The sequence below is a fragment of the Pristiophorus japonicus genome, chromosome 2 (genome assembly GCF_044704955.1).
Source record: "Pristiophorus japonicus isolate sPriJap1 chromosome 2, sPriJap1.hap1, whole genome shotgun sequence".
Lineage (NCBI taxonomy): Eukaryota > Metazoa > Chordata > Chondrichthyes > Pristiophoridae > Pristiophorus > Pristiophorus japonicus.
Genome location: NC_091978.1, coordinates 374,966,675 through 374,982,135, shown reverse-complemented (window position 1 = coordinate 374,982,135; position 15,461 = coordinate 374,966,675). Strand labels below are relative to the sequence as shown.

The following is a 15,461-nucleotide window of genomic DNA, read 5'->3' as shown; positions in this document are numbered from 1 at the left end:
GATCTTGTTTTGAGTGGGAGCAGTTCCAGTTTGGATGTAACCGCAATCATTTCTCACATACAGCTGCACATGGAAGTAACAGCAGAATCTGACACTGGTTAGTTATTTTCTCTGTACAAGTAAAGCATCACTGAATAAAATGATGTATTCTGTAATGTGTTGAGTTTTATTTCAAAAATGTTCCTATTAAATTAAACATCGTGCAAAATCAGACAAAGTGGATGATGGATGATGTCATCATGTCTTGCAAGCCACATCTTGAACCACAATGAATGAAGTGGCTGTGCCTTGCGAAATCAAAGTGGAGATTGCAGCAGGGCATGCTTGGCATGTGTAGCTCAGACCGAAAGCACTTCCTGCCAGTCAGCGCCACCTCAGGTTGCTTGTATCTAGACTATTTCTCAATGTTAGGAGCTTTGTTCTCCTTTGTGCATCATTCCTTGACAAGGATGGCGGATGGCCAACTCCCTGCTTTCTGCTAATGGTACTTTCTATTATAGAGTCACAGACATTACAGCAGAGACCATTCAGCCCATCATATCTCTGCTGGTGATAGTTCTCCAACTGGAGCTGGCTGCTCTGTTTCCAACTCCCTGCTCCTCTCTCGTGTCCTTTTATACTCTGCCTTTTGAAATACTAATCCTGTTTTGATGGGAATGAATGCAATCTCCTGGCTGGAATCCACTGCAACTTATTTTCTTTGGCTACCATCTATAGGCAAGTACTTTGGCCCCAGTCATTGCATTTTCTGATGACCCCCAGCAGAGATTGGAAATGGACAGTGAGTGATCTATGGGCACTAACCCGTGTGTTAACACCTGTCCACCAGCAGCCTCATCGACATGCTGCCTGACCCAGAATTCTCATTCACTGTTGCTGGCGGTGCTGGATTTTATTGGCAAGGCGCATTAATTTAGGTGCTTCCGTGTTGTGTGTCATTGAGGGAGGATGAGTGTATATTTAGTTCTAACGTGGGGATTGATTGATCTTCTCATTGTTCTAGGTTCCTGTGGCACACTGTCTTGGAGTTCCTGCACTATACAAAAAGAAATTTTGCGCTGTATGTAGAAGACAGTTGGAGGAGAGCCCTGCAATACGATGCGAAGGTACAGAGATAATGGCCTCGATATTGACAGGGGCGGGGTGGGGTGGGGTGGGGGTTAGTTTTAACTCCACAGTGTGCATCTTTTCTCCGTGACAGGTTCCCCGCCCGGAAGTCAGCCTTATTGATAGGCTTGGTTCCAGTTGGGCAGGGAGCACTGTGAAGGAAGCCTTCTCCTGCGACTGGGAGCAAGGAGGGAGACCCAATCCTGGACTGTGGAGGGGAGGAGGGTTCCGGCCCCTGGCCCTGGGGGTCTTTCAATGGGAAAGTGCTTGGGGGGCTGGGGGGAAGCACTCCTGCTCCTCCTGGCCCACAAACAGTGCTGGAAAAGCACTTACTTTCTCCCTGGGAATCCCGTCCGGCTAATGTTAAACTTGCAAAGCAGGTTAAATCAGATATTGCCAGCCTCATTAAAATATTTAAATTGCCAACCTGCCTCCATGGAGTAGGTTAGCTGCCCTCCCCTGTTGCCCCTCCATTAAAACCGGAAGTGAGAGGATTTGAGATATTTGACATTTCAACCTCTGCCCCGACCCCAACCTGCCCGTTTTTGGGGTTAACATGCATCCAATAACTCAGAATGAAGAGTACTCAGCTGGAATAAAATATCCAGGAATAGTAGTGCGTGAATTTGATGGATGTGCAATGTATCCTCTCGAGCCTGCTCTGCCATTCAGTAAGATCATGGCTGATCTTCGACCTCAACCACTTTCCTGCACTATCCCCAAATCCTTCGATTCCCTGAGAGTCCAAAAATCTATCGATCTCAGCCTTGAATATACTCAAAGACTGAGCCGCCACAGCCCTCTGGGGCAGAGAATTCCAAAGATTCACCACCCTCTGAGTGAAGAAATTCCTCCTCATCTCAGTCCTAAATGGCCGACCCCTTATCCTGAGACTGTGACCCCTGGTTCTAGACTCCCCAGCCAAGGGAAACAACCTCTCAGCATCTACCCTGTCAAGTCCTCTCAGAATGTTGTATGTTTTAATGAGATCATCTCTCATTCTGCTAAACTCCAGTGAGTAGACCCAATCTACTCAGTCTCTCCTCATAGGACAGCCCTCTCATTCTAGGAATCAATCTATTGAACCTTCATTGCACCGCCTCTAAGGCAAGTATGTCCTTTCTCAGATAAAGAATTCAATACTGGGCACAGTACTCCACGTGTGGTCTCACCAAAGCCCTATACAATTGGAGTAAAATTTCCTTACTCTTGTATCCAACCTCTTTGCAATAAAGGCCAACATGCCATTTGCCTTCCTAACTGCTTGCTGTATCTGCATACTAGCTTTCTGTTTCCTGTACGAGGGCCTCTAAATCTCTCTCAAACCAACATTTAATAGTTTCTTACCATTTAAAAAATATTCTGTTTTTCTATTCTTCCTACCAAAGTGAATAGCCTCACATTTTTCCATTTCTCTCTGTCCTCCCTGTCCCACTCTCTCTGGCTCCCTCTCTCTGTCTCCCTCTCCCTCTCTCTCTCTCGCTCTCTCTCTCTCTCTCTATCTTTGTCTCTATAGAGCTTTACTCTGTATCTAACCCCCTGTACCTGCCCTGGGAGTGTTTGATGGGAACAATGTAGAGGGAGCTTTACTCTGTATCTAACCCCGTGCTGTACCTGCCCTGGGAGTGTTTGATGGGACAGTGTAGGGGGAGCTTTACTCTGTATCTAACCCCGTGCTGTACCTGCCCTGGGAGTGTTTGATGAGACAGTGTAGAGGGAGCTTTACTCTGTATCTAACCCCGTGCTGTACCTGCCCTGGGAGTGTTTGATGGGAACAATGTAGAGGGAGCTTTACTCTGTATCTAACCCCGTGCTGTACCTGCCCTGGGAGTGTTTGATGGGACAGTGTAGAGGGAGCTTTACTCTGTATCTAACCCCCTGTACCTGCCCTGGGAGTGTTTGATGGGACAGTGTAGAGAGCGCTTTACTCTGTATTTAACCCCGTGCTGTACCTGCCCTGGGAGTGTTTGATGAGACAGTGTCGAGGGAACTTTACTCTGTATCTAACCCTCTGTACCTGCCCTGGGAGTGTTTGATGAGACAGTGTCGAGGGAACTTTACTCTGTATCCAACCCCCTGTACATGCCTGCGAGTGTTTGATGGGAGGTTTATACTGAATCTAATTGGAAATTGGTGTAAGACACTGAGATGAAAATCCATTAATCTCAGATGTAAAATGAACAATTGCTGTTTGTGGAAGAGAGTTCCAAACTTCTCCCACACTCTGTGTGTAGAAGTGTTTCCTAATTTCACTCCTGAAAAAGGGCTGGCTCTAATTTTTAGACTGTGCCCCTGGTCCTGGACTCCCCAACCAGCCAAAATAGTTTCTCTCTATCTACCCTAACTGTTCCCCTCAATAGCCTGAAAACTTTGATCGGATAACCCCTTAACCTTCTAAATTCCAGGGAATACAACCCTAGTTTGTGTAATCTCCCCTCGTAATTTAACCCTTGGAGTGCGGGTATCTGGTAAACTCACGCTGCACTCCCTCCAAGGCCAATATATCCTCCCTAAGGTGTGGGCCCAGAACTGCTCACAGTGCTCTAGGTGTGGGGCCAGAACTGCTCACAGTGCTCCAGGTGTGGGACCCAGAACTGCTCTCAGTGCTCAAGGTATGGGCCCAGAACTGCTCACAGTGCTCCAGGTGTGGGCCCAGAACTGCTCTTAGTGCTCAAGGTATGGGCCCAGAACTGCTCACAGTACTCCAGGTGTGGGCCCAGAACTGCTCACAGTGCTCCAGGTGTGGGCCCAGAACTGCTCACAGTGCTCCAGGTGTGGGCCCAGAACTGCTCACAGTGCTCCAGGTGTGGGCTAACCAGGGCTTTGTACAGCTGCAGCATAACTTCTACCCCCTTGTATTCCAGTCCTCCAGATATAAAGGCCAGCATCCCATTAGCCTTTTTAATTATTTTCCGTACCCGTTCATGACATTTTAATGATTTGTACTTTCACCGTTCCTGACTACACTTCCCTTTAGCACTGGGGTCAGCAGGAAAATTGAGAGACTTCCTTTGAAATAATGTCGTTGTCCTTGCTGGAGATAAGCATTCGGGTGAGACGAAGGTTGAAAGACTTCCATTGGGTCTGGCAGCGAGCCTTTGGTATTTATATAGTGATGCCGTTATCCTCACAGTGGGCCCAAGTTTCGAGCCGCGCCTAGAACGGCGCAGTCCCGACCTGGTCGCCCGTTTTTCGCGCCACAAAGTGCGCCTAAAAAAAACCTCCGGATTCTCCAGCTCCCTGCAGGTCCTCTGGCCCTCGGCGCAGCGCAGCAGGAGCAGTGGGGGGCGGAGCCAGGTCCCTGCGCTGAAAACAGTGCCGGGACCTCTGCACATGCGCGCTACAGTGGGCACGCATGTGCAGTAGCTCCAGGCACCCAAAACTGTGTGGGAGGGGCCCGAAGCACGCAGCCCCTAGCCCTGGCCCAATGGCCTCACTGGGACTGCGTGAATAGGGCTCCTCCCACGGCCAGCTCCTGCTTCCTCTCGACCCGACCTGACTCCCGCTTCCCGCTTCCCGCCCCCGGACCGGACCCGACACCGACCCGACTTGACTCCCGCCCCCACCGGACTGCGCCCCCCCCCCCCCTCCCTGACCCGACCTCCGCTTCCCCAGCTCCCAACCTTCCCCCGACCTCCCTCCGCTCCCGACCGATCTCTTCCCCCCCCGACCGATCTCCGCTCCTGACCAATCTCTGCCCCAACCCCCCCGACCAATCTCCCCCCCCCCCGACCGATCTCCCACCCCTAACCGATCTCTCCCTCCCCCGACCGATCTCTCCCCCCCCCCCCCCGACCGATCTCCCACCCCTGACCGATCTCCCACCCCCCTCCCGACCGATCTCCCACCCCTGACCGATCTCCCCCTCCCCCGACCGATCTCTCCCCCCCCCCCCGACCGATCTCCCACCCCTGACCGATCTCCCCCTCCCCCGACCGATCTCTCTCCCCCCCCCCCGACCGATCTCCCACCCCTGACCGATCTCCCCCTCCCCCGACCGATCTCTCCCCCCCCCCCCCGACCGATCTCCCACCCCTGACCGATCCCCCCCCCGACCGATCTCCCCCCCACCCCCGACCGATCTCCCACCCCCCTCCCGACCGATCTCCGCCCCCCCAACTGTTTGCTCCCCCCTGACCAATCTCTGCCCCCCCTCCCAGACCGACCTCCGCTCCCGACCAATTTCTCCCCCCCCCTCCCGACCTCCGCTCCTGACCGATCTCCGCCCCCCCCACCCCCCGACCGATCTTCCTCCCCCCCCCCCCCCCCCGACCGATCTCTCACCCCACCCCCCCAACCGATCTCCGCTCCCCCCCCCCCCCCCCGAACGATCTCCGCCCTCCGCCCCCCCCCCCAACCGACCGACGCCCCGACCCATGCTCCCCCCAATCCGCTCTCCCGACACCCCCGGACCCGACGCCACCTACCTGTCAATCCGGTAAGTCTAAGCTCGAAGTCTTGGGCCCGTTCAGCCTCCCTCTCCTTCCCTTCTCTCTCTCTCTCTCTCTCTCTCTCTTCCCCCCTTCTCTCCCCCCTTCCCCTCCCTCCCTTCTCTTCCCCCTCCCCTCCCTCCCTCCCTCCCTTCTCTCACCCCCCCTCCCCCCCCTCCCTTCTCACCCCCCTCCCCCCACCCCCTCTCCCCCACTACACCCCATCTCCCCCACTCCACCCCATCTCCCCCACTCCACCACCCCTCCTCCCCCACCCCTCCACCCCCTCCCCATCCTCCCACTCCCCTCCACCCCTCACTTCAGAAACACAGACACTGACAGACAGAGAGTGAGAGAGACACACACACACAGGCAGACAGAGAGATAGAGATACTAACAGAGACACACGGGGGGTGGGGGCATCCCAGCTCGCTGTTTGAGGACTCCTGGTGCTGCAATCAGTAAGTAGAAAATGTTTTATTTATTGATTTTTTAAAAAAATTATTTTTTTATAAATTTTTTTGGATTGATTTATTGGTTGATTTATTGATGTATTTATCATTTATTATTGATGATGACTCTTTTTGTAAAACTGAAGTGTTTAATGTTTGTAAACTTCCCTTTAAACCCCCCCCCCCCCCCATTCCCTACGCCTGATTTGCAATCTACGCCTGATTTTCTAAAGTGTAGACAAGGTTTTTTCGAGCGTACAAAAATCTTCACGTACTCCATTCTAAGTTAGTTTGGAGTAAGTTTTCACTGTCGAAACTTTGAAAACAGGCGTAAGTGGCCGGACACGCCCCCTTTTGAAAAAAAATTCTGTTCCAAAGTGCAACTGTTCTAACTGACTAGAACTGGAGCAAACTAAATGCCGAGAATTTGAATTTCTAAGATACTCCGTTCTACACCAGTTGCTCCAAAAAATCAGGAGCAACTGAGGCCGAAACTTGGGCCCAATGTGTGTTCGAGCACTAACTCGTCTGACAAACTTTTTTTCTGGCGCTAACTTCTACGGCCCACGCTTCTGTAAAGCCAGTACGGTTTGGTCTTGCCTGTTGCATATAATTTATACAATATGTATGAAAGCACAATGCTATTGGCAAGTTGCAGCCTGCCTTATAAACACACGCAAGTGACTAGTGACTAGTCACTGACCCAACATGTAACCATGCCCCATGCGGTATTAATATGATTCCAGATTTATACCAATCCCTCCACCCACCAAGACAAAGCAGGCTCTATGTATAACTGTTTATCACTGTATAAATACTGCACTGGGATCCATGCGCTCTCTTCATGTGTTTAATCCTGTAGAGCACGGAAGGAGGCCATTCGGCCCATCGTGTCCGTGCTGGCCGACCAAGACCTACCCAGCCTAATCCCACTTTCCAGCTCTCGGTCCGTAGCCCTGTGGGTTACGACACTTCAGGTGCACATCCAAGTACTTTTTAAATGCGATGAGGGTTTCTGCCTCTACCACCCTTTCAGGCCGTGAGTTCCAGACCCCCACCACCCTCTGGGTGAAAACATTTTCCCTCAACTCTCCTCTAAACCTTCTACCAATTACTTTAAATCTATGACCCCTGGTTGTTGACCCCTCTGCTAAGGGAAACAGGTCCTTCCTATCCACTCTATCTAGGCCCCTCATAACGTTATGCACCTCATAATGTTATGCACCTCAATAAGGTCTCCCCTCAGCCTCCTCTGTTCTGTTGTACGAGGACCCATGTGCAATATTTCTCTCAAACTATTTGCAGGAGTAGCTCTAATTGTGAAGTTTGCCTTTGGCTAGTGAAATGCAATGTGGGAGCAAAGTGCTGATTTGGTGCAGTTGGAGAGTAGATCCACAGGGCAAGTTATTGAGCCCAGTGGTCAGTCAGACTGGGGGAGCAGTGAAGGTGTCTTGGCTGAAGTAAGCTTGTTTGAATGAATGTGTGTCTGTCAAGCAATGGGCTTAAAAATCTCCCCGAGACAAGTAAGCTTCTGCTCCTTGGGTTTGGCTGCAAAAACAATTTGTTTTTTTTGTCAGTGTGTGTGAATAATTGCTCAGAGAAAAGCTCGTACATCATCATAACGGTAAATGGCAGAGCAGGCTCAAGGGGCCAGGTGGCCTACTCCTGCTCCTATTTCTTATCATAACACTGCAAACAGTATTTAAAATGGAACAGCAGTAAGCGGAGGAATCTATTAATTACCCCACTGAGGTAAGGAAAGGAGTTGGGTCTTAATTGGCCACAGAACCTTGTCTGATTGGATCCGTGAAGAATGTGTTTCTCTTGTATATAATAGCGATTATAATAACCAACAGAACACTCCAGCGTTGTTTGTGAGCTGAAATCAGTGTGTGAATAATGATGCCTTTGTGATCTGGCAGTGTGTGAGCTACATGTCCATGTGGATTGCGGCCCCTTTGCCTGCAGTGACTGCCGGCGATGTCACCAGGATGGGCAGTATGATCGGGTGAGTAATGTGGGACAGCAGGAGGGAGTCACCGTCAGATTCACGCAGCAGGACATCAGACTCGCTCAACTCAAGCATTGCTGCTTTATATATCATCTGTATTTCAGTATTGGGCTCGATGTACTGCAGCATCGTAAATACACCAGTTATTCTCACTAGCACTGGGCAAGCTTTCCAAATAATGCAGTCCCACTACGGCTGTGAAAAACTACTTTTACATTATGATGAATACCATGGCCCGCGGTCACTCACTGACCCTCGCTCACTGACCCTCTGACCCTCCCTCACTGACCCTCGCTGACTGACACTCGCTGACTGACCCTTTGACCCTCACTGACCGACCCTCTGACCCTCATTGACTGACCCTCGCTGACACTCACTGACTGACCCTCGCTGACACTCACTGACTGACTGTACTCACTCACATAAAGGGAAATAGAGGATTTTGTAAACCTTAAAAGAGTAAAAGAATAGCTAAAGGAAGTGTCGGGCTCATTAATGCTGAAATAGGAATTCTGCTGATGGAGGAATGGAGCAGATACTAAGCCTGTTTGTTGCCTTGGATTGCAGAGGCGGGTGGGTCATGGGAATGAAAGGGTGCAAGGGGAGGAGGGAGAGGAATTAGGATAACCATAGATAGGGAAGTAGAACTGGAGAAATTGATGAAACTCAAAGTGTAGAAGGCAGTGGTCCAGATCGTTCTGACCATAACCTCTCAAACATCCCTGGACATGTGCCTGAGCACGCGAGTGTTGCCACTTTAACACTTGTTTAGAAAGGAATAAATCAACTAATTAACCGGTCAGCCAAACATTGATCAGCTAACTAACCGGTCAGCCAAACATTGCTCAGGTAACTAACCAGTCGGACTACCATTGATCAGGTAACTAACCAGTCAGACTACCATTGGTAGTGCATGAGCTCCTAGTGACCATAATACGGGATAAAATTAACATTCACCTCGAAGGACACGGGTTCATTAAGGTAGATATGTCCTGACCAAAATAATATAGTTTCCGGTCTCCCCCCCCCCCCCCCCCCCCACTCCGTCTCTCCCCCTCCCTCCCACTCCCCTTCCCCATCCACCCCTCTCCCCCTCCCCCTCCTCCTCCCCTCCCCCGTCCCCCTCCACCCCCTCCCCCTCCACCTTCCCTCCCCCTCCCCTTCCCCCTCCACCCCTCTCTCCCCCTCCACCCCTCTCCCCCTCCCCCCTCCACCCCCTCCCCTCCACCCCCCTCCCCTCCCCCTCCACCCCCTCCCCTCCACCCCACTCACCCTCCATCCCTCCCCCTCCACCCCCCCTCACCCTCCACCCCCCCTCACCCTCCACTCTCCCCCCCCGTCTCTCTCTCTCCCCCCGTCTCTCTCCCCCCCCCCCAGTCTCTCTCCCACCCCCCCCCAGTCTCTCTCCTCCCCCCCCAGTCTCTCTCTCCTCCCTCTTACCCCTCCCCCCGTTTCTCTCTTTCCCCCCACCCCCCTCCGTCTCTCTCTCTCCCCACCCACCCACCCCGTCTCTCTCTCCCTCCCCCTCCCCCCCGTGTCTCTTTCTCTTCCCCCCCCCCCCGTCTCTCTCTCTCTCCCCCTCCCCCACCCCCGTCTCTCTTTCTCTCCCCCCCCGTCTCTCTCTCCCTCCCCCTCCCCCCCGTGTCTCTTTCTCTTCCCCCCCCCCGTCTCTCTCTCTCTCTCCCCCTCCCCCACCCCCGTCTCTCTTTCTCTCCCCCCCCCCCCGTCTCTCTCTCCCTCCCCCTCCCCCCCCCGTGTCTCTTTCTCTTCCCCCCCCCCCCGTCTCTTTCTCTCTCTCCCCCTCCCCCACCCCCGTCTCTCTTTCACTCCCCCCCCCGTCTCTCTCTCTCTCTCCTCTCCCCCCGTCTCTCTCTCTCCTCTCCCCCCCCCCCCGTCTCTCTCTCTCTCCTCTCCCCCCCCGTCTCTCTCTCTCCTCTCCCCCCCCCGTCTCTCTCTCTCTCTCCCCCCCCCCCCCCCCCCCAGAAGTTGGGAACCACCCCCATTGTGCTGTGCATTGTGTAGGAAAGATGTCAAAGTCCATCGAGATGGTGCAGAAAACATTCCCAAAGGTGAGAGCAGGGGTGAGAGGCTTTACTAATGAGGAGAAACCAGGGAAACTGCTGCTCTTTTCATTAGAGAAGATGAGGTTAACAAGAGGTCAGATAGAGCGATAGAGCTGGTTGAAATTATTAGGACATTCCATAAGGTAAATGGGGAAAAACTGTTTTCACTGATTGGCGAGTCAGGAACCAGATGGCATAAATTTAAGATTGTCACCATAAGAACACAGATTATGAAACGCCCATCACAGACAGTGGTGGAAGCAGAATTCATAATAGCTTTTAAAAGGGAAATGGATAAATATTTGAAAATAAAAATTTGCATGGATATGGGAAAGGCAAGAGAATAGGACTGTGGATAACTCTATCGAAAGCTGGCACAGATATGATGGGCTAAATGGCCTCCGCCCGTGCTGTAATATTCTATGATTTGAAGTACTTTCCATGTACTTGGAGTACCTGCTAAATGTTTTACTGGGGGTCATATTGTCCCTTGTGCTGTATTGAACGGACAATCCTCCTCCACAGATCTCCGGCCATTCCAGTTTTACAGATTTCCTGTTAGCTGACGGTTTCTTTTCTGCCAGAGAATCCTGTCCCAATGGACCAGGAGTCTGTTTTCACAAGAGAAAGAAGGAATCTGTGTGAGCGCTAAGACCTGATTCACTCAGCCTTCTGTCCACATTGAGTCAATGGTTCCCGTGCCTCTGCCTTTGCCAGAGGACAACGGGCTCGTTCAACACAAAATACTTGGCCAGCGCAGGGTGCTGTGTCTTTCAGAAACTATGGGGGCTGCTTACTGATCTTTCAGGGTAATTGCTGCTTTGCCTGTGTCTGAGTTCTTGTCGTACAAAACAGTCGTGAGTGCAGGGCACCCTTGCAGTCCCTGCCAACGCTATCAGGAGCACAGGATGACTCCAGTTTCCCCACGGGAAGCTCCACCAAAGCTGGAACTCTTGGCCCTCACATGGACTCTCCCCCAGTGGCTGAAGCGGCTGTTATATTGATATCGAGCCACGCCAGTCCCTTTACCTCCCCACGTGCAGGTCTCATGTGCAGCAACAGTGAAGTAAACCTGCTGACCCACTGAGGCTGAAATCCATTCTTCTACTGAGTCACTGCTGGCCGTACCTTGGCAGGGTTACTTTGAAGATGCCCCCAGCCTTGCAAGAGCGGTGCATCACAAGCCGCAACACCAACACAGCACCAAACCAGTGCAAGGGCAGCGAAACTCAGAGTGTGGGGATCGCGAGTGGGATCCTGTCCTGCTGCTCAGTTCCACAATGCATTGTCCTGCACTGGTCAGTTTTATACGGCCCATTGTACATGTCTGGGTGGTTAAATATCTTATAGAATCACAGAACGGTTACAGCACGGAAGAAGGCCATTGGGCCCGTTGAACCCGTGCCGGCTCTCTGCAAGAGCACCTCAGCCAGTCCCACTCCCCTGCCCTTTCCCCGTAGCCCTGCAAATTTTTCCCTTCAGGTACTTATCTAATGCCGTGTTGAAAGCCGTGATTGAGTCTGCCTCCACCACCCTCTCAGGCAGCGCATTCCAGATCCTAACCACTCGCTGCGTAAAAAAGCTTTTCCTTATGTCGCCTTTGGTTCTTTTGCCGATCGCCTTAAATCTGTGCCCTCTGGTTATAGTTTATATAAACTTTACACAATGTGACATATGCACATCAAGTGACGCTTATCCTCTGAGTAAAATTGCTGCAAAACACAGCAGGTTTGAAAGAGAAAGGACAGCTCAGGATTTTGGTCACACTTGGCTCTCGACCTTTCACAGCAGTGAATGATTTCCCACGGTGTTCCTCTTGTACTGTGGGTGCTGCTCAATTCGATCCTTCAAATTGAGGCACAAATTTACTTCACTGTTCAATCATTCCTCGGAAAAGACACTTCTTTCCAGTTAATACTGTAGCAGGATATAGCGATTGAAATTCCCACTCATTTATGTAGGCAGTTATCTGATCAGATTTAATGCGCAGTATTCCTGTGTGGATTCAGAGTACAGAGCAGTAGGCATTTTAACACTAAGTTGCATCTTTCAAAGTGTGAGATTAAAGCCCTTTAATTTATCTTGTTGGTTTGCCAGGAGTCTTATCACCATCACTGGCGGGAAGGGAATCTCTCTCCCAGTGCACGCTGTGACGTCTGTAAGAAGTGCTGTGGCTCGGCTGAAGTGTTGTCAGGCATTCGATGTGAATGGTGTGGGACGACGGTGCGTAAACAGTTTGATCAGCTCTTCACATGTCAGAAAGTGAGGGGGTCCCCGGGGAAACGCAGCTCCACACAGACCGAGCTGGCTCGCCCAGCCACGGTTCCAAGCAACTAGTGACTCCTGCTAAAAATAAATGATCCCGACCACAGTCTGTAAACAATGACTGCATTCTCCTGACTCTGATGTGTCGGTGATAAATGAATATTTCCGTCCAGTTGACGAGAGCTCCTGACTCCAGCCTGTAGAGAATTGATTAATTTTCCCTCCCCTCTTGTATATAACAAAGAATTCTCCCAACCTGTCTAACACTTGATGAATTTTCCTGATCTATTTCATGTAAAAAATTATTGAATTCTACCAAACAGTTAATAATGACCAAATTATTCCGAGCCTAACCTGTAAATAACCAACGAGTTCTCGACAATCGGAGCAGCGACGGGTTGAGTGACGTGAGCCGACCCATCCCACGTGGATCAACAGTGATCTTTTTAAACTCGGGCTGCAGATTTATTATCTTAAAAGGTGTGACAAGGAACTGTCTCTTTGTTGCTCCCACAGGTTCATGCCGACTGCTACAGCAACCTGACGCCAGAATGCAGTTTGGGAAGGTTGCAGAACATGATACTGCCTCCAAATTGTGTGCGTGTGTGCGCACGCAATTTCAGCAAGTTCCACTGTTTGCGGATATCGGAGAGCACACAAGTAGAACAAGGTAAGTGGGAGAAGTGTTCCACTTCTGGTTATTCCTGTATTAAAACCGTTACAATAAACAGTGACAACCTGTTACTGGATCGGTCTATTCTCTGTGGAGTTTAGAAGAATGAGATGTGATCTTATTGAAACATATACATATCCAGGGCAAAGTAACAAGTTGGATCTAAATTTGGATCCAAAGCAGGAAGCAAAGGGTAATGGTTGATGGGTGTTTTTGTGACTGGAAGGCTGCTCCAGTGGGGGTCCGCAGGGCACGTTGCTAGGTCCCTTGTTCTTGTGGTATTTATCAATGATCTAGACTTGAACGTAGGGGGTATAATTAAGAAGTTTGTAGATGATACAAAAATTGGTTGAAAATGAGGAATAAAACTGTAGACATAGAAACATAGAAAATAGGTGCAGGAGTAGGCCATTCGGCCCTTCGAGCCTGCACCGCCATTCAATATGATCATATTGTAGGAAGATATCAATGAACTGATCAACTGGGCGGAACAGTGGCAAATGGAATTCAATCCGGATAAGTGTGAGGTAATGCATTTGGGGAGGTCTAACAAGGCAAGGGAATACACATTAAATGGTTGGTCACGGAGAAGTGTAGAGGAACAAAGGGACCTGGGAGTGCAGGTCCACAGATCCCTGAAGGCCAGGTAGATAAGGTGGTTAAGAAGGCTTACGGAATACTTGCCTTTGTTAGCCGAGGCATAGAATACAAGAGCAGGGAGGTTATATTTAAACTGTATAAAACACTAGGCCACAGCTGGAGTACTGCGTGCAGTTCTGGTCACCACATTACAGGAAAGATGCGATTGCACTAGAGAGGGTGCAGAGGAGATTTACGAGGATGTTGCCTGGACTGGATAATTTTAGCTATGAGGAAAGATTGGATAGCTGGGTTTGTTTTCTTTGGAACCGAGGAAGCTGAGGGGAGACCTTATTGAGGTGTATAAAATTATGAGGGGCCGAGTTAGAGTGGATAGGAAGGACCTGTTTCCCTTGGCAGAGGGGTCAACAACCAGGGGGCATTGATTTAAAGTAGTTAGTCGGAGGTTTAGGGGGGATTTGAGGGGAAATTTTTCCACCCAGAGGGTGGTGGGGGTCTGGAACTCACTGCCTGAAAGGGTGATAGAGGCAGAAACCCTCACCACATTTAAGAAGTATTTGGATGTGTGCTTGAAGTGTCGTAACCTACAGGGCTACGGACCGAGTGTTGGAAAGCGGGATTAGGCCTCCTGGGATTGCTGCCTGCCTCAGAACCCCGCCCGACCCCCCCAAACCTCAAACCCACCCAACCCCAAACCCAGCCCCCCAACTACAAACCTGCCCCACCTAGTCCCACCCCCAAACCCATCCAACCCAAACCTGCCCCGCCCCAACCCCTCCCAAACCGCCCCACCCAGTCCCCCAACCACAAACCTGCCCCACCTAGTCCCACCCCCAAACCCATCCAACCCAAACCTGCCCCGCCCCAACTCCTCCCAAACCGCCCCACCCAGCCCCCCAACCACAAACCTGCCCCTCCTAGTTCCACCCCCAAACCCATCCAACCCAAACCTACCCCGCCCCCAACCCCTCCCAAACCGCCCCCCAACCACAAACCTGCCCCACCTAGTCCCACCCCCAAACCCATCCAACCCAAACCTGCCCCGCCCCCAACCCCTCCCAAACCGCCCCACCCAGCCCCCCAACCACAAACCTGCCCCTCCTAGTCCCACCCCCAAACCCATCCAACCCAAACCTGCCCTGCCCCCAACCCCTCCCAAACCGCCCCACCCAGTCCCCCAACCACAAACCTGCCACCGCAACCCGAAATCCACCCCACCCAGCTCCCAACCCTGCGTCGTCCCCAGCCCGCCCCCAACCTGCCCCACTCTCAACCCATCCACCTGCAGGAAATTCCGGTCAGTGTTTTCATGGCTAATTAGTTATTCATGCTTTGTTCATTTTTTTTTACATTTTGTTTTTATTTAAAATACACACGTAATGGCAAAAAGAATCTATAAGATTTTTTTTTAAACTTATCTAATTGATTAAAGTGTCTGAATTGTCTGTCCGATGTGAAAGTAAATGAGTCCCTGCAGTCATATTGCTAATCCTGATGCTTAAATCCCTGCTCATGTTGAAGAACTGAGGAGCAGTTGGTTTGATAGACTGTCCCATGTACTTGTGTGTGTGACCAAGTGCTAGCAGCATGTGTGTGTGCATGTGTACATGTGTGTGTCCTGATGTGTGTGTGTGTGGCCATGTGCTAGCAGCGTATGTGTTTGTGTGTGTGTGTGTGTGTGTGCGGGCAGGTTTAAGTGCGTGTGCTAGCTGTGTATGTGTGTGCGCGTGTACGTGGGCGGGTGTATGTGTGAGTATGTGGCCATGTGCTAACTGCGTGCATGTGTGTACGTCTGTGTCTGTGATCGGGTGGGTGTATGTGAGTGTGTGCCGTGTGCAATGCAGTATTCCCACAGTAATC

The 15,461-nt window shown here is 51.2% G+C and overlaps 1 protein-coding gene across 2 annotated transcripts in view; it reads left to right on the top strand.

The window, feature by feature from the left end:
- LOC139251202 (diacylglycerol kinase theta) overlaps positions 1-15,461 on the top strand; it is a 143,203-nt gene that overhangs the window by 50,440 nt on the left and 77,302 nt on the right. For both annotated transcript variants that reach the window (XM_070873175.1, XM_070873176.1), the window contains exons 3-6: positions 1,004-1,106; positions 7,912-7,997; positions 12,161-12,286; positions 12,845-12,998. In XM_070873175.1, coding sequence (XP_070729276.1) covers positions 1,004-1,106; positions 7,912-7,997; positions 12,161-12,286; positions 12,845-12,998 — 469 coding nt within the window. The remainder of the gene's footprint in view (positions 1-1,003; positions 1,107-7,911; positions 7,998-12,160; positions 12,287-12,844; positions 12,999-15,461) is intronic.